Source organism: Cornus florida, unplaced genomic scaffold (genome assembly GCF_030987335.1).
Source record: "Cornus florida cultivar Cherokee Brave unplaced genomic scaffold, ASM3098733v1 CherokeeBrave_3.0.0_Hap2_Chr05, whole genome shotgun sequence".
Classification (NCBI taxonomy): domain Eukaryota; kingdom Viridiplantae; phylum Streptophyta; class Magnoliopsida; order Cornales; family Cornaceae; genus Cornus; species Cornus florida.
In genome coordinates this window covers 108,587,751-108,611,459 of record NW_026775575.1, presented here as the reverse complement: position 1 = coordinate 108,611,459, position 23,709 = coordinate 108,587,751, and the positions used below count along the sequence as shown (strand labels likewise).

Below are 23,709 nucleotides of genomic sequence, written 5' to 3'. Positions count from 1 at the left end.
TTGTGTAACAATGTTTCATTTGTATGAGAGGTTCTTATAATTTCTCAAATTATATGGGAGATTCTTGTAATTATGAAAAATTATAGGTGAAGTTCGTATAATTTATCTAGAATTATATTTATGTTAAATATAATTTTTAATATTATATAAAATAGTATAATTGTTCGTAATTATTTAATGTTATTTAATTACATAACATTATTATAAGGTTATATATAATTTTATATAATGTTTTACTATGTATATTATTTATAGAGATAAAATAATATATTTCCATATAGAGAGAAAGAGAGTTGGGGTTACTGTGCCTCAAAACTTGTTAGTTTTGGGGCACATGACTTTACACATGATCCCTACCAAATAACACATGATCCCTACCAAATAAGAGAAGATTTGAATCGTTTTAGAGTGTTGTACATTTGTAAAGAGAAATAAGATTTTAAAATATTGAAAAGTTTGTAAATATTTATAGGGTTTGGAAGATTTTAAAATAATAGAAGAGAGTTTAGTGAGTGGTAGTAAATATCTAAAATATTTATCTAGGTTCTAAAGATAAAATGTCTATAAATAGATAATTATGTTCACAAATGATAAGAGTGAGCCATCAAGATTGTAGTAAGCCACAATTGTATTCTTGCCGAGTAATAATAAACATATTATTTTCTTTTGCGAACCAAAGTGTCATATTATTATTATTATTTTTTTTTTAAAAATAATAGAATTTAGTCATATTTAAATATTATTATATATAGAGGATATGATATAAGATAAATAATACTGAGCAATACTTTTGTTGAAAGTTTACTGGGAGAATATTGATGTTGATTCTTGAGGATTTTTTTAGTAATATTTTTATTTTATAAATTGTTGTATGCATTCTTGTATAATTGAATAATTAAAATAAATAAAAATCATAATATAAAGTATACTAATATTCTATATATATACCTCATAAATTTACATTTTTCCATACGTACAAAAAGTCGTACTTACACATTACTTAAATGTTACTCATGAAAGAATGGATAATCGTCAAAAAAAAAAAAGTAGAGATGCCATAAATTTGATTGGGTATACTAACATGAGCTAAAATAAAATTGTCAGTAAAAAAAATATATATTAGAGAATTTTAAAAGGTTAAAAAAAAAAGAATTCAATTCAAAAAATAAAATGCAATTATTATTTTTTAGCCACTAAAATGTCATCAGGTGGTGTGGAAATTAAATACATCATGGGAACTTGGGAAGTGCATGGGTGATAAATATTGTTGGTGCCTACTGCCTACTACACGAGTTATGAATATAATGTGATAGTGAACCACTGGACAATGAGTTATTTAGTCGTTCTCATCTTTCCATCAACATTCAACTGATACATGTATAAGCTATGTGCATCATTGATGCTAAAATTCCCATTTCTTCAGCGAGCACCCAACTGATATTGCGTCCATCTGTTAGTTGATTAGGGACTCAGGGTTTATCCTCGCACGAGACAGCTCGAAGAGTGATCCTCCAATAACTATGCTGCAATGGAAGGAGCTTTGGTTTCTCAGACTGTGTTTCAAAGTCAGGGATTTGCAATGATAAGGTGGCCAGGTGAAGCTTGTTGATAATGTGTTGCAATGTCACGATTTCATTGGATGTTGGGATTACACTAGACAAGTCAGCAAGTAACATTGCCGTTTTACTTAATAGTAATTTAGTAATCTCACATTTCCGACGAGCTCTGCTTAACTAACTTTTGAATTTGTCCTTAAATGGCACATTTTAAATAGTTGAGGGCATGACTTAGTTCATAGAGGTTTTGTGTTTTATGCTCAAAGTTTGTGAATGTTTATTGCATTTTACCCTAATTAAATTGATACTTTCATTACAATTTACGTTAACTCACAACATTTAGCACTTGAACACTCTCTCTCTCTCTATATATATATATTTTCATTTACGAAATATGTGTATCTAGGGCATTACTAATTCTCAAATATCGAGTAAAGTGTCCCCTTCACTCGAGTCGGCAAAATTCGGGCTTTCACTTGCGTGCATGGCCCCAATAAATTGTTTACACTTAAAGGGACCAAAACTTTAGACTGTGATACTTGATGATACACCCAAGTTTAAGTAACTAACCACTTGAGATTATATATTGCATTTATAAAGGGGAGAGTTATACCACTAAACTATAATAAAAACACAATGTAAGTTCCTCAAGGTGCGCGGAGAGAATAAGCCAATTCAGCTACCCACTTTAGTGGGACTCATTCTAATAGATATTAAGAGAGAGAATCAAATTAATAATCATAGTAGTAGATTCGCTGACTTATGGGGGCTCATTGTACATTTTCTCTCCTTTGTTCCGGATCCAACAAGACTGTATTGGTAAGACTTATACGTGAAGAGGGACGTTAGTCAACTCAAATATAAGTTAAATGGAAATCACAAAATTAATGGTTTAATTTCACCTACATAATTAATACAGATTGGTGGTAAAGAAAAAATAATAATTTAAAAGAGCAAAACAAACATATGATTGCCATATTTGATTGAAGCAAGTGGCATATTGTTTTGCAGGGTTGGAAATAGGGAAGGAGCCAGCCTTGGCCCATAATGGCCCATCGTTATTATTATTTATGTATATATATATATATATAACATTATAAAATGCCCACCTAAATTTTTATTTTTATTTTTCCCAAAAAAATCTCTCTTATTCTTCTTCTTCTTTTCATTTTTTTTATTCTCTACAAAAAAAAAAATTTAATAATAATAATTGCATTTAATTCAATTCCATAAGAGTTTTGTATGATTAGAGTATGGTGGGCTTTTCATGTCTTGTTCGAAGCATGTTTTTCATGGATCAGACAACATGGGCTTTAGTCATACAAATCGATTACAAGTAGAATGGTCATTTTCTCCCTCCTGGGTATGAGAAAAAGTCGTGTTCATGTGACAACCATAAAAAATTTCAACACTTACACTAAATTAATCATAAATCACATATACATGCATCCAATCACAGCTCATATTTGATGCAAATGTCCACCCATAATTAGTACTTGCAGTGGCGGATCCAAGAGAGGTCTTGGGTGGGCTTGAGCCCAACCCCACCCCAGAGTATTTTTAAATTTCTAATTTTGCACAAATTAAAGAACTCACTCGCTCTTTCTCTCTCTAAAAGTTTAACCCTATTTTTCTCTAAAATTTTCTAACTCTTTAATCTTTCGATTCTAATTCCCTTTTATTTAATATCAGCCCCCTCTATTAACAATTGCTGAATTCGCCCTAATTGCAGTCACATATACATTTACATAAAGAGGGAGAGTCAAAAACATAACTCTACAACAAGAACATGTGGCCTATGTACATGTCTACGTGACACCAAAAATCTATAGAATCCTTCTAATCAACACTCTTCCTCCTTTTTACAACCAAAAAAATAAAATAAAATAAAAAAGTACTATATAAAGTTGAAAAAGACCTATAGCACCTCATGGCTGATAGCTTCACCAACACCGTTAATGCAGTGATCAACTCAATTGACCTCTGGAATACTCTGTAGGGCCGGCCTCCACGACCGTTGATGCGTCTCGAATCGATCACTGACGTTCATCAACTGGGTTAGCACCTGCTGCACAGACAATCCTTGTACGTCGACCGTACCTAACATTTCCTCCAACTGCTCCTTTGTGATCTTGATCTTCACCTCTGTTACCATTTCCTTGTCCTCCCCAAGAAGTTTTTTATCTTCTTCTATCTTCGTGGCCTTGTTATACGACATGTCGTGGCCGGAAAAACTCTTTTCCGACGCCAGAGACCCCCAATCTTCGCCGCCCCAATGCACGGACGATTCTCTTATAAGACAATTTCCCATAATCTTAAATATTTTCAGTATATATATATTATATTTGTGTGTATGTATGTTTTGTATATCAATGCAGAGCAATCTAGTAAGGTTTTGGAAATGGGAGGTTTGTGTTATATATAGGAGGAGAAAAGGTGGTTATAGAGAGAGAGAGAGAGGATAGGTGGTGGAGTGTAGAGAGAGAAAGTGAGGGTTGAACCAATCCGGTTGCACCGGGTATGACTCGGATGTCCTACTTGGCAGGTGATTGAGGGTTGACCTCTCGCCCACCTATTTTGGATTGGTCTCAGCTGTCAAAGCTATGTGCTGACGTCACACCTACTTTAGCAGTTGCAGCCATTTTAATCGGCTTGGCTTGTCTTGGCTCACCGTACCATAACTTCTTGATTGTCTTCAACCATGAACGCAAAGTAAAAAACAGATATTTTTCTATATATATATATTTTTTTACTTTTCACACATCCCTTCCAAAAAACAAAAAAACACTTGATGATGTTTTGTATCGGATAGAGATGGATTGTAGAATTTATTCTCAATATTTGTCAACCAGAATTTTAGAACTTCAGAAAAAACAATCAATTTAAAAGTAGTCTCGATTAATGGAATTCCTAAACTGGTGTGGCGAAGCCACGAAGAAGTTAAGCCGAAAGCGCCTAAGAGGAAAACTTATAAAAATGTCTCGAGTGTGAAAAGGGTTGTGGATCGCATCTTGTGTTTTAAAGTAAGTGTGAACATGGCGTAGTAAGGTAGCAAAAGGGAATCTTTTGATAGCTTTTTCACGTGTGCCATGATTGTCCAATTAATTACGCGTACTCTCTTCTTTACGGTTTAATTATTCTATCTTTTTCCATTACCTATCATCATCAATCTTTATAGTAGGAGGAGGGTTGAAAAAACGAGTTTAAAAAAAAATCAAATAACAAATATTATTTATAATAATAAATATTGAACGATTTATTTTGATAATTTGTTGGAATAATCAGATTGAGTAATTATGAATTTACATACATGGACAACAACAGAAATATAAAATTATTAGATAGATATTGAGTGATGATGATATGATAATAGGAATGGTTATAGGAATAAAATTATTAGATAGATATTGAGTAATTATGAATTTACATATATGGATAACAACAGAAATATAAAATTATTAGATAGATATTGAGTGATGATGATATAATAATAGGAATGGTTATAGGATCAGATTGAGTAATTATGAATTTACATATATGGACAACAACAGAAATATAAAATTATTAGATATTTTAAGATCACTGAAATATATGACCGACTTGCTGTGTGGAATTGGAATTAACATCAAAATTCATACTCATTCGATTAAATCAAAATATTTTTCTAATACATTTGTATTTTGCGGTGCACTTGATGATTAAATTTAATTTAAGTGAATTTTATTTGTTTAGTTTATTGTCTTTCTCTCAAAAATAAGATTTTTTTTTTTTTTTTTTTGACAAGGCAAGAAGGATTAGAAGTTAAATTGGAATTTGACATTTCAATTTTTTTTTAAAACAATAATAAATAGGTATTTGTGAATGGGCGTTTCTAAAATAATAAAAAATAAATTATAGAAATGTCACTATTTGACAATGTTTTTATCACGAGTCACATCATAAGCTCCTCGTATTAAAATTTAAGTCATATAATTCTTCTAAGATAAATGATTCTTGCATAGAATAGTTGTAATAAATTATTAGACTCACAAATTATTCGATTAGACAATTCACGACAAATGTTCGATATAAAAATTACTATTATTCTTCTAAACGAATCTTATTTTTATGTTTTGTATCCCTCGTGAGCTTTCATTTTTTATTAGACTCCGTGTGATTTAAATTTTATTCGCAGATTCGCTCCTCGACCCACTTTATGTGGACTTTGAGGTTAAGATCCATGAACGGCCCACCAAAAATTCAATTGTCGATCATGTGAGCCTCCATGAAAGCTGACGTCACCGTCACCCACCAAGCCTCAAATGGCATGATGGTTGGTTAGACGTGGCAACAAGTGAATGCTTCCAAAGGCGCGGACCGCCACCTGCTCACCATCATCTGTGACCGTTGGTTCATTCATTGGACCGCCCTCGGATTTGGATGGGAGCTTATAGCTCAAATCAACTTCACAAGTAAAAAGTAAACAAGTCAATGGACTTAACTCAGCAGTAAAAAACTTATGATCAATTGTGCAAATGATTTATGTATTAGTGACTGATATGTTTTGGTTAGAGATCAATAATACTTTATTTTAAGAAAATTAAGATAAAAAGAGAATATTTAATATTTTAAATTTGATTTGGGTTTGATATCATTATATCGGTCAATATAGACTGTGTGACACTTCTAAAATGAGTTTACACCATTACACTTTGCAAGTGTGTTCAACAGTCTGATTTGAATTATTTATTATTTTTTTTGAAAATATTACTATAAAATTAATATTAATAAATACATAAAATAAAAATATTTATAAAATAATAATATAAAAGTGGATCATGATCGTCATATGCGATATATTATGATCCTAACACAATAATATTGATGAGAATTCATTTGTGCGTACTCAATTATTCTAGCTTAATTACAAAATGAAATACTTCGTAATTCTTTGCATCACGAGTGTAAAATGACAATGTATTCACTGTTTAGTTAAAATTTTAGTTGATATTTTTAAGATATAGAATTTTAAAAATAATATTTTTTTCTTTCAATAATGCCCTTATATATATACCCTTGTCTCTTCTAATGTGCATTGAGATTTATTTTCATCATTTTATATTTTATTAAATTTTTACTTAATTTTTAGAGTGACACTGATACCTTAGTCATTTTAGCATTCAAATTTTTATTTGCACCAAAATTAAATATTAAGGAGTTTTGAGAACGCATAAGAAGTTATATTTATATATTCCATATGAGCACATGGGGGTGTTTTTTCAACATCACAGTCCAAAGGATAAAGGTGTTATAGACGACCGATCAGACCAACGTGTTCAAAAATAATGGCTGTTGCAAAATTACGTACTATTGTAGTGTTGTTTGCTTGAGAGCAGTGTTTTTTGTGTTTCCAAGTAAGTAAACAAATTAAGTCATAGACAACGTGATATAAAAATATTCTCATGGAATCCTAGAAAAACCAGTACGTGCATACATGCTAGGGTTGATTCAATTCCAGTTGGTTGAATTCTATTCTGGTCAGGGTCCATATTTGCCACCTAAAATTTTGAACTTTCGTAAATTGGCACAGAATAGACCAAGTCTAGAACATAACAAATAATATTTGGTCTAATTTTGACATGATTAATTTGTGCACCACATATTTATCTGCATATAACAAAAAAAAAAAAAATTTGGTCACGTACACTTCTTGTCGAATCGTTTAGCTGATTTCAAACTCAAACTTAAGAACGTGATTGATAAGAAAAAATTGATATAAATTTAAGGCAAGCCCTAATTAATAAAAGAATTAAGGATTTATGTTTTCAGGAACACTTGTTTATCATGATGTTTGAAAAATCCAGTAAGTTGCATGACCTATTCAATGTAGGCTCATTTGCTTGAAATAATATGTTTGAATTCAGTAAATAAATGTAAACTAAAATTTTATCGAATCGAGACTAAATCGTTCATGAATAATTAAAATCATTTGTTGTGTGTTGGTCACATACCTCAAATGATATATTCCTCTCATTTTAAATATAAGGTAGACTATTTACATATCACTAAATGCGAAGAAAAATATTAATTGAGCGACTTGAGTTGGCAAATCACAATCAAAATAAATTAATGACATGACATGCCCCATTAATCTAATATTTACTTGCCGAGACTCGAATATGTATAGAATAATATGTATAGGTGTGAATAAGGGGTAGCAAAAGGGAATCTCTAATCGGTTGATTGTTCTATATTTTTATTTTACCGGATAAAGGGTTCGAATACTTTTTCACGTGTGCGATGATTGTCTAATTAATTACGCGCTTTCTCCATCAAGTTCTGATTATTCAAAATATTATTCATTGCTAGCTATCATAATCAACTTTTGAGTGGTAAATTAGTAATATAGACAAGTTTCTTAACAGAGCAAAAAATCAACGGTCTTAAACTAAGAGATGGGGGTGTTGGATAATTGTGAAGAAATTGGGTGATATGACGACCTGGGAACAAGCATAGTAATCGGATGAGATTGATGAGTCACCAACTTAACATAAAAATCAACGACATAAATGTAAAATATTCGGAGTAATAGGCAGACATTTTTAATCACTGTCCAAATATCGACGTATTTGACCGTGCCTAATGGGGTTAAGAAAATAAGTTAAATGTCCATTCAATTGAATCAACGTCTTCTTCTGATGACGTTGTGTTGAATTTTAACTGTATCATTTGTACTCTGAAAAACAGATTATTAAAAAAAAATTTAACTCCATTCAATTAATAAGACAAGGTCAGACTATTGGACTATATTAATAAAATTATAAAATTGTCACTTCAAATCTTTATTTAAGACATTAATAAATATAAACGTATAGGGTTAGAATGCAAATTGTTTGTAATTCAAATAAGGAATCGGATCCAAACCACACCAAAAATTCATAGACAAAAGTGAGCAACCACTACAACCTTTCATACTTCATCTTTCAATAACTACCACCATTTGATGATATTTAGCACTTAAGTCATATGAATTTTTCAATAGATATTGTTTTTACGAATATACTTTCGCTCTTACACTATGTTATTGCTTTCGTTTTCATTTTGTATGACTTGAATTTTATCGCTTTTAACCGTTCCCACTCTATATGACTTATGTTGATATACGTGCCACGGTGCCTATTGAAGTGGCACCCACTTTGGAAATAAGCACCCCTGTTCTTTGCTGGCCTGGCATACCTCTGAAAGGACCAAGTAGGTTCGAGCTACTTACTCTGGAATCTGAATTCACTGATCGAGAAAGGGATCGCTACCCTTCCTCTCCTGTGGACGTGCCCCTCTCCAGTCGGATGGGCCCCTCCTCCCTTTCCTTCCCGAGGTTGCTTCTTGCAAGCGTAATCTCGGACATTCCTTTACCGAGCTCTCCCTTGAACTGAAGGAGTCTCGAGGCGAGGAAAGAACTCCGCGGAGCTAAGAAGGCAGGACTTCGAGGAGGGTTTTTTCTCATCTTCAGTTTTGGGAGTTTGAGAACATGTGGACAAGTGGCTGGGATTCAAGGAATCGCCTCTACTTAGGGTCAATATATGAGGGAAAGGACATTTGATTTCTTAGCTTGAGCTTTGAGTGTAGTGAAAGAAGCATTAATTATAGAGGGACATTTGATAAGACTCGCATTAATTTAGGAACCCCATTACCTCTTTGGACTAAAGGGCATAGCGCCTCGGCCCGCTTGTCAATATCCCATCTGTCAAAGGAAAAGACTCTTGAACCCATGGGTAAGAGGGGGCTCTCTCTAAAGGCTGACGGGCATGGATTGAGGGATGAGCTCTATAAATAGGGGCATTAATCATCCATCAAGGACACCAACCACTACACTTAGACACCCATTAATAATGAACTCGAGCTACCAGAGTATCAAAGTCAGCCTTCCCTTTCTCAATCTATAATTTCGGAGAATATCTTGTGTTGCTTGGATCCCCACTTAGATATTGATCTCAATTCTCCCAACTTATGTGAAATAATCTCTTCATCCTATTAAGATCTATCATAAACAACTTAATTTAGCACTATAGGTTTTTTAAAAAGATATTGCCCATCATGAGCATTGGTTTAGGCTTTTATTTATTATGTTTTTTTTATGGGGATAAAAAGTTAAGTGAGTGCGTACGTAGGCTCCTCATGGACTCATGTTAAGATCCATCCAAGGCCCACCAAAAATGGTGAATTGTCGGTCATGTGACACTCTCAGGTCACTCCCATCCAAGCTGACGTCATTATCACTCCCACTGACCTTAGTGGGGGGCATTGTTCGTTAGACGTGGCAAATGTGAATACTTGGATGCTTCCTTCCTATGACGCGGAACACCACCTACTCATTATTTTGTGACCCATCATTGCTCGGACCGCTCGGATTTGAATGAGCCTTAATAAATCAAACCAAGTTAAGAGGGTAAACAGTCAACAAAATCAATGGACATGATTATTATTTTCATATTCAATCTTTCATCAATCGCCAGCAAAAGCAATAACAACATATGATCAATTGGGCATATGGTTTGTGTATTAGTTATTGATACTCGACATTTTTGTTAGATTAAAATAATATCTTATTTTGAATTTATGAATTTAAATTAAATGTTGATACATTGTTTGAATCAAAGTGTGCAATAATTGTCATGTTATACAATTTGAATTGAATGTTGATATTTTGTGAAAGCGTGTTGGATTCAGGTTGTTTAATAATTACTTTTTTTAACTTTTTATTAAATTAATACACAAAATAAAATTATTTCAGACACAAGATATTTTGATCTTATCACACAATGTATTGAGAATAATGCATTTGTGCAAAAACCGTTATTCATAATTACAATTTGAAAAAAAATTATTCAAATTATCTATGGATAGGATGAAATTGGAATGGTTACTTAGAATAATTTTTTTCTAAATGGTGGTGTTAATGAAAATTGGGATGAAGTATTGAAAATTTGAAACTAGAAAGCAAGTAGGAAACAGCCTCCTTAATTCCAACTTCGCCCATTTCATAAAATAATTGTTTGGTTGGTGGGCAACAAATCATATCATAACATGTGTGTGCGCGCGCGCGCGCACACACACACATCAAAGCAAATTATTGTTCCATTAGTTTATAGGTGCATTTTTTAATTGGTCTATGGTTTTGATGCCTTCATGGTCAAATAATCATACCACCGAATCAGTTTTTTTAGTTTGTTTACTTTATTAATTTCCCTCCAAACACTCAACCTTTCAAAACTTATACACATAAACATACAACTAATACAAGCCAAGTTCTGCATATATCCTCATTAGTTAAAGCAACAAATTGCTCCTTAAATCTTGTATGCAAGAACTATGTAAGCTTTTCCTCTTAATTTATTCTTTAATTATCGTTATCCATTGAGTTATAATAGTCAATGCAAATATATATCAGGTGACACAAAATTATTTGAATTTAAATGATATGTGTGGGTCACAGGTGAGTTAAAAAGTGTTGTTCCCATTGGGTATCAATTTTTTTTTATTTTTTGTTACTTTTTAATTATACATAAAGATCACTTAAATGTTGGAATCTCATGGTGGGTATTTGTTTAAAAATAAAATAAAAATAAAAATTATACACCTTGATCGAGTATAAAAACATTCTTAAAAAATTGATGAAAGGATAAACATTAAAATTGGAATGCCAATGATTTGAAAGTCTTATAATATTTAAAGATAATTTGATGAAGGGTTCAAGAATAATGGCTGGAGCAAAATTAGTGATCTTGTTTGTTTGTTTGTTTTTGTTTTTCCAAGTAAGTGAACAAAGTCGTGTGATAGACGACATTATTAAAATATTGTCATGGAATACAAGTACGTGCATGGTAGGGTTGATTCAATCAAATTCAAGTGGGGTTGAATTCTGGTGAGGGTCATAATTTGCCACCTAAAATTTTGTTGCACATCCGTAACGTGTTCAAAAACTACATAAGAAGATAAACACACAACATGCATGCACTGTCGGCACCACACATCCATCACATAATAGACTGAATCCAGAACATAATAATTAATATTATTTGGTTTATTTTCCACATTATTAATTTGTGCACCACATATTTATTTGATTAATTTTGCATATAGCAACTTAATTGTTATCAAATTTTGCATATACCACGTCAAATTCTTAAAAAATGTCCAAATATGAAATGAACACACAGTCAAAGGGGCAGATTTTGTGTTTGGAGCATGACTCTCACATGTAATGTGCAAGGTTTTGCTTTTTTAATTTTTATATGGACCATGGCATTGGAACCTAATTATAGGTGCATTTAATATAACTTTATGAGTGGGATGAATTTTTTTTATATATATATTTTTTCCTAGTCGAGTGTGATGAATTAATGATATGATGTACATCAACAATAACGTGAAGACAAAAAAATGCTAAAAATTAATCACCACCATCATCGTTGTTTTTATTCCTCATAAATATGGTTGGCCACATTTGGATTCTATTTTCAAATTTTTTTATTCTGTGGTGTTGGGCCGAATTTGGTATCGGATTGATCAGATAACTCGTCTTTTGCTTCCGAGCAGTGAATCCTATTTAGTATGTTTTTTGTTGCCTGATATATTAGGACGTTTAAAGTTTAGATTGGAGTTTTGAGAAATTGAAAACCGTAGAGAAAGAGAATAAGAGCGAAAGTTAGAATTTGGGACTAAAACTTGTAATCTCATATTTTTCACATAGTGAAAACTTTTGGTGAATATCTATCGTGAATGTATGTTTTGCCAAATCAAGTTAAATCTTTATATTTTTTGTGTGATGTATTTACCTTTTCGTGTTTTTGATCCGTTATTGGGTTCGATGTGTTTGTCGTAATATATTTTTATTTTTATTTTATTTTTACAGTTTAATTCACCTACTCTATTATTAATATAGAGTGAAATAATAAAAATAAATAATTTAAATTCCAAGCTTAAATAAATCAAAATAATCATAAAATTGAAATAATAAAAATAATAATCTAAATAAAAATAATAATCATATATGATTCATGTATTCCGTTTTAAATATTGAAACAAAATTTTCTACTATAAGTGCCCGGGCATTTCCAATTTCGTAGCCCATGTGCTGAGTTGTTGGGCCTTTAGTTGTAAGAAGTGGACTATTTGGCTTATTGATGCTCTAAGTTCTGATTGTACTGGTCGTTATTAATATATTAGGATTTTTTTTTGGCACTTACTGTTTCAAATCTTCAACCTGTCATTTACATATATACAATGTTATACTTGGAGTACCGAATAAACATAACATGAATATATTTTATTGGTAATTTCATATCGTGGTGTACTAATTAGTTATTTACTTTTCACAATTGCTATTTGTAGGAGATATTTTTATTGACTAAATTAAGGTCAGATATAATGGTAGTCTAGTATTTTTTGTTCAAAACATAAGTTCAAATGACTAAATTAAGGTCAGATATAATGGTAGTCTAGTATTTTTGGTTCAAAACATAAGTTCAAATTTATTATTAGATCGTTAGTTTAATTGGTATAATCTCTCATTTGTTAGATGAAAGGCGAGGAGTTTAAAGTTTAATTAGCGCTATTAGTTATAATAAGTGTGTGAATATTTACCAAACTAACAAAAATAAATAAAAAATAATACTCACTTACTTTTTTAGAGACTTGAACCATTGACCTTTTATTTTAGAAGATAAAAAAATGCCACTTAATTACACAATAAATTTTAAAAAAATTCAAACATTCATATTTTATAAGTATACTAAGTACAACTTTTTGAAAATAATTTGTAGTAGTTTTTTTTTTTTGTAAAGTACAAAATAATTTTCTAAAGATGCAAAAGATCATTGTAAAAAATTGGGGTTTTTTTTTACTTATGTCCAACCTCTCCATATAGCAACTCCAACCAAACAATGATGTGAACATTGTTTTTAACTTTTCAAAATTATAAAAATAGAAAATTATTCTAAAAATTGAACCAATCCTCTTGTCCTGTTCCACTGGGCCTATGTCAGCCACGTGTTTAATTTTAAAGGAGCCGCGTGGTAGCTCCCTCGGATACCCTTTTCCATGTCCTAAATATTTTAGAACCAATTAGATCTATGGAATAGTTCTATAATCTCAACACGAGGCATTAAAAACACACCAAAATAATGTGTTGTCACGCGCACTCTAACACCGGTGCGCGCGTGATTCTATTATTTAGACAATCATCCAAAATATTCAATTATATTCATATTAATCTGCAAAAGCTATAATGGCAAGATATTTAAAGAAAACCATTGTAAGGTTTGACACATCTTGCATCCTAAGTTAGGCGTGCATTTTACTTCTATTTAACTTTTGAACATTCAATTTTCGATTATCAAAGTTATATTTTAATGAGTTATTAACATTAATAAAATTTGTTTTAGAATAGTCACAAGTCCCTGAAGGATTATTACTTACTTTTGACTTAATTAATTAATAAAATTTTGTGTATCTTAAGATAAAGGACGGCACGCTATAACATATTTATATATATATATTTTTACTCAATTTAATGAAGCTCTTATTTGTAATTCTAATTTAGCTATTGATTTATCTAACACGCTACTAAATTGAAGAGACATTGAGCAACACTACTCAAATTGCCTCCTCATTAGGAGAGTTAGCAAACACTTAAATTAAGAAATCAACCAAAAAATACATTTAAACAATTAGTTAGAGATGTTCCCTGCTAATTAACCAAAAAAAAAACCCCTAAGGGCTAAGTATCTTTTAAACGGAACAGTACTTCACAAGATATTATTGAGATTAATTATAAAAAATCTTGTTAGATAAAACATAATGACTTCATTTGATTATGTTAAAACTTTAAGTTGACTAAATAACATAATAAAAAAAAATTGAATTCAATAATAATTTAATGTGAATTTCAAATTATTTCCATTCATCAATTTATTGATAAATTTTCTTTTAGTTTGATTAATTAATTAATTAAATTTACTTTTAACAGTTAAAAAGTACAAATTTATATATATATAAAAAAACATAATCAGAGATTTACTTTTTTTTTTTTTTTGGAAAAATAAAATCAGAGATTTACGCACTATATGGAGCGTGGTATTATTCATACAAGTAAGGGGGACGGTGCCAATAATTTAACCAGTTATTTTGTGGCATCACCACCACTAGACTCTTGGCAGTCTGTACAACGCACGACATCGTATTACGCAACTAGCAATAAATACGACACTATTAGCAAATTTGCATGTCGATCGACACCGTATTAAGTATTACAACTGCATACGAATCCAAAGATTAACATCAAGAGATACGTTGACCGTACAAATATATAAATATATATATATATATATATATATATATATATGTATGTATATAAATATTTATATTTATGTCTGTTTGAGTCGCTTTCTCGGAAAACCCCTGAAGCTAGGAGCTTTGCTCGCTTCTTCCATTTTCTCACACAAAGAGATCACTCTAATCTCTCTCTCCCTCTCTCTCTCTCTCAAGCTTAGTCTATCTTTCTCTCTCTAAAACCTCCCTTGAAGTCTCCTAATGGCTGACGCTGAATGTCACATTCGAAGATGAAGATCACCGGCAAGACTGACCTCTCGGCGAGTCTCTCCTACAGAGCGCTAAGCCCTTTCCTAGATTCAGATCTTATACAGAAACCGAGCTATCGCAAATCACCTAGCCGGAAAACTAAAAACGCCAGCTTTTCCGGCGCCGGAGTGCGGTTAAAGAGAGACGGAGCTCCGGCTGGAAGGCGGAGTAGGCCTGAGACTCCTTTGCTTCGGTGGAAGTTAGACGATGGAAAGAAAGATGTTGATGTTAAGGACGAGCGGTCTCTGCCGGAGTTCGGTCAGAAAAGTGGCCGGAGAGCGAGGAGAGGCAAAGAGGTTTTGCTTTCCGCGAGAAAGCTCGCCGCGGGACTATGGCGTTTACAGTTGCCGGAGGATGCCAGTGGCAGTGGCAAAAGGCATTGTGCGCCGAAGGACAGTCCATTAGGGTTTCAGGTACATATTATTCAAAATTTGTGTTTTTAGGGTTTTATCTTTAATTTGTAGAATGTGAATTGAGCGAAGCTATGTTTTGATTGTTCTCATTGTAAATCTAATCTGATCAATTGCCAACTACTCACATACCCAATTTATTACACAGTTCTTGCATGTTAAGTAGGATTGGCAAAGAACAGAACAGTATACACCTCTTCTTAGTCTTAAGCATTCAGTGAACAAATTGGCAATATGGTTTAATTGCATTACTTTGGTCCACTGATAAGTTTTCCAAAGAATCTGTTAAATTCTTCATCTTTTTACTTCTCTTTTAAATTCTTCATATGGTTTAATTACATTACTTTGGTCCACTGATAAGTTTTCCAAAGAATCTGTTAAATTCTTCATCTTTTTACTTCTCTATTTATAGATTTTCGATTTATGATTTTTTTATTTTTTATTTTGGCCATCCTTGATCACATTTCCATGGGGAATCTCACTTATTGATCTCTTCAATTTCCACTTTGTATGTGACATTTATATAACCTATTTGACAAGTTCCAAGAATTGCGTTTTGTTCACCAGCTTCTTGTTGAACGAGGTAGTGTTTTAGATCTTGAATTGGTATTGGCTTGTTTTGAAGTCATTAAGTTGTGTTGTCGGTAATGGAAATTATAGATTTTGCTCAGCGTTGATTTTTCGCCTGCAGTCTGGAGTTGGCCATGTAGGGGTCCAGTCTCATGGTCATCACAAGAGTGAAGCTTATGGTTCTGTAGCGAAGGATCTGATTCAGAACCCTCATTCATTATCTGGTTCTAGAAAAGGATTCTTGAGCAAGGTGAATTTCTTTCTTTTAAAGCTCCCTAATTTAGTTGATTGCCATTAGTGACTAGTCAAATTGTGAGAATACTGAAGTTATGACAGCATTGCAATAAACAAAATGCACCCCTCTTATGTTTAATGCATCCTGCACAACTGCCACGGTTGCACGCTGGCTGAGAAATTCCCTATGTCCAGCTAAGATGTTAGTTGATTGTGTCCGTCCGTGCTCGATCTTATATAGCATTATAGCCATCCTGTTTCCCTGATCTATCTAATTGTTGGAAGATTTGAATTATTTTCTAGTTTAGAGAACCTTAATTATGCCACTAACCAAAAAGATTTGGGTTTCCATTATTTTATGATTTGTCCATTTGTTCTAAGTTCTACTTGTCTGATCTTGGAATCATTCTCATTTCGCAGATCGAGCCTTCTTTTAAATTTTCCAACTCTGCAATGGAGGGGGTGACAAAATGGGAACCCTTCTGCTCCAGAACATCAGATGAGGTGCAACGGGTTTATGGCCATTTGAAGCTTCTTGACCAACAAATAAGTGCTGTCTCAGTGATATCTGAATTAAAAATGGAACTAGAGCAAAGTCGAGCACGGGTCGATGAGCTTGAGACTGAGCAACGGTCCTCAAAGAAGAAACTTGAGCATTTCTTGAGGAAAGTCAGTGAGGAAAGGGCCACATGGCGGAGTAGAGAACATGAGAAAATCCGTGCAATTATTGATGACATCAAAGCTGACTTGCACAGAGAGAGGAAAAATCGTCAAAGGATGGAAATGGTTAATTCTAAATTGGTCAATGAGCTGACTGATGCCAAATTAGCTGCGAAGCGCTTTATGCAGGAATATGAAAAAGAGAGGAAGGACAGAGAGTTAATAGAGGAAGTATGCAACGAGCTTGCTAAGGAAGTTGGAGAAGACAAGGCTGAAGCTGAAGCTTTGAAGAGGGAATCCATGAAACTCCGGGAAGAAGTGGACGATGAAAGGAAGATGTTGCAGATGGCTGAGGTCTGGCGTGAAGAACGGGTTCAGATGAAGCTGGTTGATGCAAAGTTGACACTTGAAGAGAAGTATTCTCAGATGAACAAGCTAGTAGCAGATCTGGAGACTTTTCTTAGTTCAAGAAGTGCAACCCCGGATGCGGCAGAGTTGAGAAAAGCAGAGTTCCTCAGACAGGCTGCTGCCTCGGTGAATATTCACAATCTCAAGGAATTTACTTATGATCCCCCGAATCCCGATGATATATTCTCTGTTATTGAAGACGTTACTTTTGGTGAACGAAATGATAGGGAGCTTGAACCATGTGTTGCATACAGTCCTGCCAGCCATGCGTCCAAAATTCATACCGTGTCTCCTGAAGTTAATGTGTTTAATAAAGACAGCATTCAGAAACATTCTAATGCATATCTTGACCAGAATGGAGATGTGGAAGAAGATGAGAGTGGATGGGAAACTGTAAGCCATGTTGACGATCAGGGCTCAAGTTATTCATCCAATGGGAGTGATCCATCGGTCAACAATATTTGCCAGGCCAATAATGTCTTAGGAAGTGGAATAGAATGGGAAAAAAATGCAGGTGGGGAAACACCAATCACAGAAATAAGTGAAGTCTGCTCAGTACCAACAATGCAATTGAAGAAGGTATCATCCATCTCCCAGCCTTGCAGATCGTACCCAAGTAACGGTGAAAACTACAAGATAATCTCAGTGGAGGGAATTAATGGAAGGCTCTCAAACAGAAGGCTTTCTAATGGGGCCATCATTTCTCCAGATCGAGGTTCGGCTAATGGCGGGTATAGCCCCTCGGATTTGGGGGGACAGTTGAGCTCACCTCTCTCAGGGTATACACATATAACTCGAGGCATGAAAGGGTGCATTGAATGGCCACGTGGCATGCAGAAGAATAGCTTGAAGGCAAGGCTTTTGGAGGCGAGGATGGAAAGTCAAAAGATCCAGTTGCGCCAAGTTCTAAAGCAGAAGATTTAGATGGATTACATAAGTTTCCAGCGGCCAAGCCTGCTTGGTGAAGTGACTAATAAAGCGTGAAACTGTTGTCACTAAGGAAGGAACTGGCAAACAGATCCATTTGGTTAGTCTCATGAAACTGTCCTTTTGCGGGTCTTCCACTTCACTCGCATCACCATGCTCTGGTAAGAGTTCTCATTTTGTTATAATGAATCTTAATTGAGCCAGCTAGTTATTGTCTGTAATGAGTAGCTATACTTCTGCTTGTTGGTGTTAGAATCCTTTTTAGTAAATGATTCAGGAAGCAAAGTATGCTCCGTGTACCATTAAAATGAGGGGATACCATCAAAGAAAACCAATTCATGTCGGATGTAAAATGTTGACAATTTTATTCTGTCTTGTAATTTTGTTGCGGGACATATCTATTCGAAATGGAATATGACAAATGACATTTTATTCTATCTTGTAATTTTGCTATGAGACATCTATTTGAAATGGAATATGACAAAGAAGTTTTTGCCCCACCACTGGCCTCGAAATTTACTCTGCAAAGCTATTTCCCTGCATAATACTGCTTTTGACAATAGTATTTTAGCTGTTGATTTGAATGAGTTAAATGGGTCTCATCACACACAAGAAAGGCTTTGGGGTTACATGATTGTAGAAAATAGGAGCTCTTTTTCAATTATTGTAGTATTGTTGACAAGTCCAATGATTATGTTTGTAAGTGGTCTTTTGGCTTTGAAATAATTTATTTAGATAGGTGTAACTACAAGAAAGGCTTTTTAGAACATAGATGCTCCTTAATATAAGTCCCAATTATATGATAGTCTTTGTTTGGATCTCCTAAAGAAAGTGGGGAGAAAAGGAAATGTTATTGGATCATGGAGAGAACTACAGAAAGTTAAAAAAAAAAAAAAAATACTGGAAATAATGTCCTAAGGAGGATCTGAAATGAAGCCCGTTCTCAAGCATTTTTTTGTCTTTCATCTTCTTCAGTTCTTATCAAGATCTAGCTAACGAGGACCACAAACCCGTGATAAGCTTCTTTCATGATTTGTTTGGCTTATTTGAGGTCTACTTGGATTGACAAATAGGTGGTTTTGGGCAGGCGGTGAAAGATGGACAGAGATCCTTATTCACCCAGGTAAAAAGGGGTTCTCTTGAATATGACCTGTAAGTCTAATTTTTTTGTTTGTTCTTTTCTCCTTTGGGAATTACTTGAGCATTTTTGATCTTTTAATACTTTAAATTCGTTGTGAACAGATATTCTAAATAGAAAGTAGTCAATTTACAATTGAAACAGAATTTTTGAAAAGTCATTGGTGGGGCGTTGAGCTATTACATTATAATACCATTGAACTGCAACACTTGAAAGAGAGTAGTTCTCTCTTCATCTGTAAATCCAAAATTGGTTGATGCAAAAGTTATGGGCTCCAACTTTTCATTTCTGTGCCGTGGGAATGTTTTGATAGCAACTTACAACATCCTTGGATCAATTTTCTCCTTAGGGGTCGGAATCAAACATCTTCTCTGCATACTGGGCAAGAACCATGCCTGCTTAGCCATTCATCTATGCAGTGCGAATGAAAACGGTGTCTGCAGCTTGGTAGTATTCTTACATTGTCTCCATTCTTGAAATCCTGAGACACAGCATCATTACCATTGCAATTTAAGTCTAGTGCATATATATATATATAGATGTATATATTAGATGATTATGAAATTAATAATAAAGCTGCTCACCTCTAAGCAAATTGTGCAATTAATCTGGTGGCATGGTCTCATTGAGTTGCTGTTGGAATAATGGAAGATGTGGTTTGGTAGCTTCTTAATGGAATCCTGAGATAACCCTCTAGTTTCACTGATTCCGTAAATGTCTGAGATCTCTCTAAAACTTGTTTCCAAACTGCTTATCTGATATTTTAAATGCACGTCTAAATTATCACCCATGCAAGGTTCAGGATAAAATAGTTGTTAATTAGTAGTGCAGCTTATTTAATGTGGGATTACTCACTTGCCACTGATAAGCCTTTAGCACTGCAGGTGTGACCCATTCCACAAACACCTTCCCATTTAGCAGACTACATAAGAGGGCAACCTGTAAAATTTAATTTCAATGTACGCGTTAAGAACATTACAATCTTATGTATAATTAAAGATGTAAGCTACAATTACACACACACACACACACACACGTGTGTATGATCTATGTATAAATGTGAAGCTAACACATAAACAAATAGTAAATTGCTGAATACATAGATATGCAAACATATACGAACGTATATAACTATATATATATATATATATATATATATATATATATTATATAGTACATTAATTGCATCACATACCTTGGAAAATGGCTCTCCATGAAGCATTAATTCCATCAACTGTACGGCTGTGATGGCCCCTGTCACTGCACCTATTCCAGCCCCATGTAAGAACCCAGTTTCTGTTGTCTGCCCTTTGATGGCTCCTGTAATTGTTCCTACACTTGCTCCTCCTGAAATTCCATATCCCACAACCAATTCAACCCATGCATCAACTCTATAGGATATACGAGACACAACAACCAGAATAGAAAAAAGCAAGTCGATCTGGGATAGTCTCTCCATTCAACGACTATGATGGTAGGAGCTAGTAAAAATGTTACAAGATTAAAGGGCTAGTCCTGTACACGAGCTTCTCACAATTACAAAGTTTGGAAATGGTTAGATAAATGCAACGATGCGGAGATGTCATTTCCTGTTTCGAACAATCTTACATTCTCACAATATCTTTTTCCAAATAGAAAATAAACAAGCACACTAAATATATATTGCAGCAAGAAATTGACATACCTAATGCAGCACTGCATGTGAGTAGACCAAGAATAGCTTTCTTCATCACAGTGAACAGAAGTCGAGATTCAAAACCACCCAATAGCGAGAAGACCCTTGAAAAAACCGCCTCTTTGTACCTGAAAACCATAGTTTCTATGCTGGAAAACCACCCTGTGGTCGGAGAAGAGATCATAATTTAAGCGGTGGAAGGCAGGCTTGTTTAGATAAATAGTATGGAGAATAGAGAAGTAGACATGCAGTAGTAGAGCTCACCTTGGAAATATGTGATTTAAGACAGCATTTATAGAGTGAGAAATTCAAAATTAGGAGCATTTAAGAGGGCTCACAGTTTTTCAACTACACAAGACATGCAGTAGCTTAAGCCAAAAGAGGCAAACACAGCTCGTCTTGAGATGGATGACAAGGAATAGATATTATTTGGAGTGCTCTATACCTAACCTTTTTCTTCTTTTTTTCTAAAATAACTGCAGCTTAGTATAATAGTGGTAATATTGAATTACGTACACCTAGACTTGTACAGTTGGATTTTAACATATAAAAGAAAAATTATTACTCATTTCGTCTCAAGATTCTTATCTATCGAATTTTTTTTAAAAACATATTTTATTTCAAAAATTAATATACCATTTTATAACATTCCCAAACTATTATTTTTAACTAAACAAGTGCACTAATTATGAAAGACTATAGCTTTTTAATATAATAAAAAATTATTAAAACTCCATTACAATAAAAAGTTGAATTCTCCTAATAGGCCAACGGTTTTGGGAAGAGAGGAGTACACGGTTTCGGGCTAATCACAATCTCATACCAAGTAAAAATCTAAATAAAATCGACTCATTTATTTATCTGTTAAGTTGTGATTGGTCGTAACCATATAATAATTTATATATATATAACATTGTTTTAGTATTGAAAAATGATTTTCTTCCAACCGAAGTGATCCTAACCTTACAGAATCATGAGGCATCCTAGACCTAGCATTTTGGGTTGAAATTCTGAGCTCACGTAGCATAATTCTTTAGTATCAAAACAATAAAGCAAAGTTGCCTTTATAAGGAATAAGCACAAATGGTTCATACAACCCATAAGTTCATAACCATTACACTGTTGACTCGAGTTTGAAGTCCAATCTTCCAGTTGTTTAGTTGTAGCTATGATTAATCATGGCTTAAGATGGTGATTAGCCCGCCCTCAATATTTGTATATATGTATGTGTTTGTGTGCATGTATCTATATCCCTAGCTAGCTTCTTAACTGCTTGATGGATATGTTGTCTATGAATAGGATAAAGCAAATATATATATATATTATAGATATATTTTTATAAGAATCAAGCAACTAGTAGAAGAATTGAATGGGCTACTGGCTAGTAGAATTTAATGAGATCCCCCTACTTCTATACTCTGCATCTAGAGGAGCACAACTGACCTGTTACTGTCCTCAATTAAGATGGTGTCGTTTTAATATATATATATATATATATATACAGTTATTATAAGTGGCCAGATATACTCTCAAAACCGGGTGCTGGGATACTGGTTATGTGTTCTGTGGGCTGCCCAGCACACAAACTTGTGAAATATGGGCCTCGTGTTTAAATAGACCGAGTGGTCCTTCAATTACATAATTTATGGGAACAAATATATATTTTGTAGGCCTTGTGTGTGCTCTATTCCATACCATTGCCCAGTTTGTCACAAATCCTTATTCATTACATTATTCAATTGAATGACAAGATCTTAAAGGGAAAATTTGTCAATATCACAATTATAGAATGCTATATATGAGTAAGGATCATCTCCAAAGTTGGAGCAAGCCTTGCGCTCCATCAACGTGCAGATTTGATTACCAAATCAATAAAATTTTCATCTATCGATAATGTTCAACTTTACCTTTGATGAAATACAGGACTCTCTTTGGAGAAGATCCAAGTCTATGACATATATATCATAATGTGTGGTGATTGAATCCCGTGACATTGAGAATGCTTTTGTCGTGTATTTTTATTTTTATTTTTATTTTCTATGTATTTTTATTTTTTTTTTTATTTTCTATCTTTGATGTTACAAAGATCATTCCTTTTGAGCTTTTGAACAGGGTAGTCCTTTGTACATCAAATTGCTAGTGTCCAAGACGTGCTGAAATAATTAATCAAATGCTTATAGACTTATAGTTATGGACTAAAAATGCAATGTGACAGTGACACAATGAAATTTATAATCTAAACATGTGGTAGCTCTCTCCGTCTCTCACAAAATGGCCAGCCCGCGAATGTGTGACAATGTTTAATTGAGTTTTGAGTCACCGTGACATTGAATATGTACTTTACTCATCATGAGAAACCAAAACACGTGCACAATTGCATGACAATCTAGCACTTAAGAGAAGTTACGGCGATACAAGCTCACAAACTCATACTCGGCTCAAGTGTAGTGATAAACTAGTAGCGACCAATGAGGGTAGGCCCACCCATGCAAGAATCGGCATTGTGTGCTACAC

At 33.6% G+C, this 23,709-nt stretch overlaps 3 protein-coding genes across 3 annotated transcripts; 1 reads left to right on the top strand and 2 right to left on the bottom strand.

Annotated features, from left to right (window-relative positions):
• Positions 1-3,528: 3,528 nt before the first annotated feature.
• On the bottom strand, positions 3,529-3,867 carry LOC132309934 (uncharacterized). The gene has a single exon (XM_059808186.1). The coding sequence runs from the start codon at positions 3,865-3,867 to the stop codon at positions 3,529-3,531; it is 339 nt and encodes a 112-aa protein (XP_059664169.1).
• Positions 3,868-14,969: 11,102 nt separating this feature from the next.
• LOC132308425 (uncharacterized) lies at positions 14,970-18,819 on the top strand. Its single transcript, XM_059806503.1, has 3 exons — positions 14,970-15,586; positions 16,275-16,403; positions 16,808-18,819. The coding sequence occupies exons 1-3, from the start codon at positions 15,140-15,142 to the stop codon at positions 18,377-18,379; spliced, it is 2,148 nt and encodes a 715-aa protein (XP_059662486.1). The 5' UTR covers positions 14,970-15,139; the 3' UTR covers positions 18,380-18,819.
• A 1,059-nt stretch (positions 18,820-19,878) lies between these two features.
• On the bottom strand, positions 19,879-21,334 carry LOC132309933 (NEP1-interacting protein-like 2). The gene is made up of 6 exons (XM_059808185.1): positions 21,205-21,334; positions 21,061-21,109; positions 20,716-20,911; positions 20,372-20,459; positions 20,105-20,295; positions 19,879-20,001 (listed from the first exon to the last, which is right to left on the bottom strand). The coding sequence occupies exons 1-6, from the start codon at positions 21,332-21,334 to the stop codon at positions 19,879-19,881; spliced, it is 777 nt and encodes a 258-aa protein (XP_059664168.1).
• Positions 21,335-23,709: the final 2,375 nt, after the last annotated feature.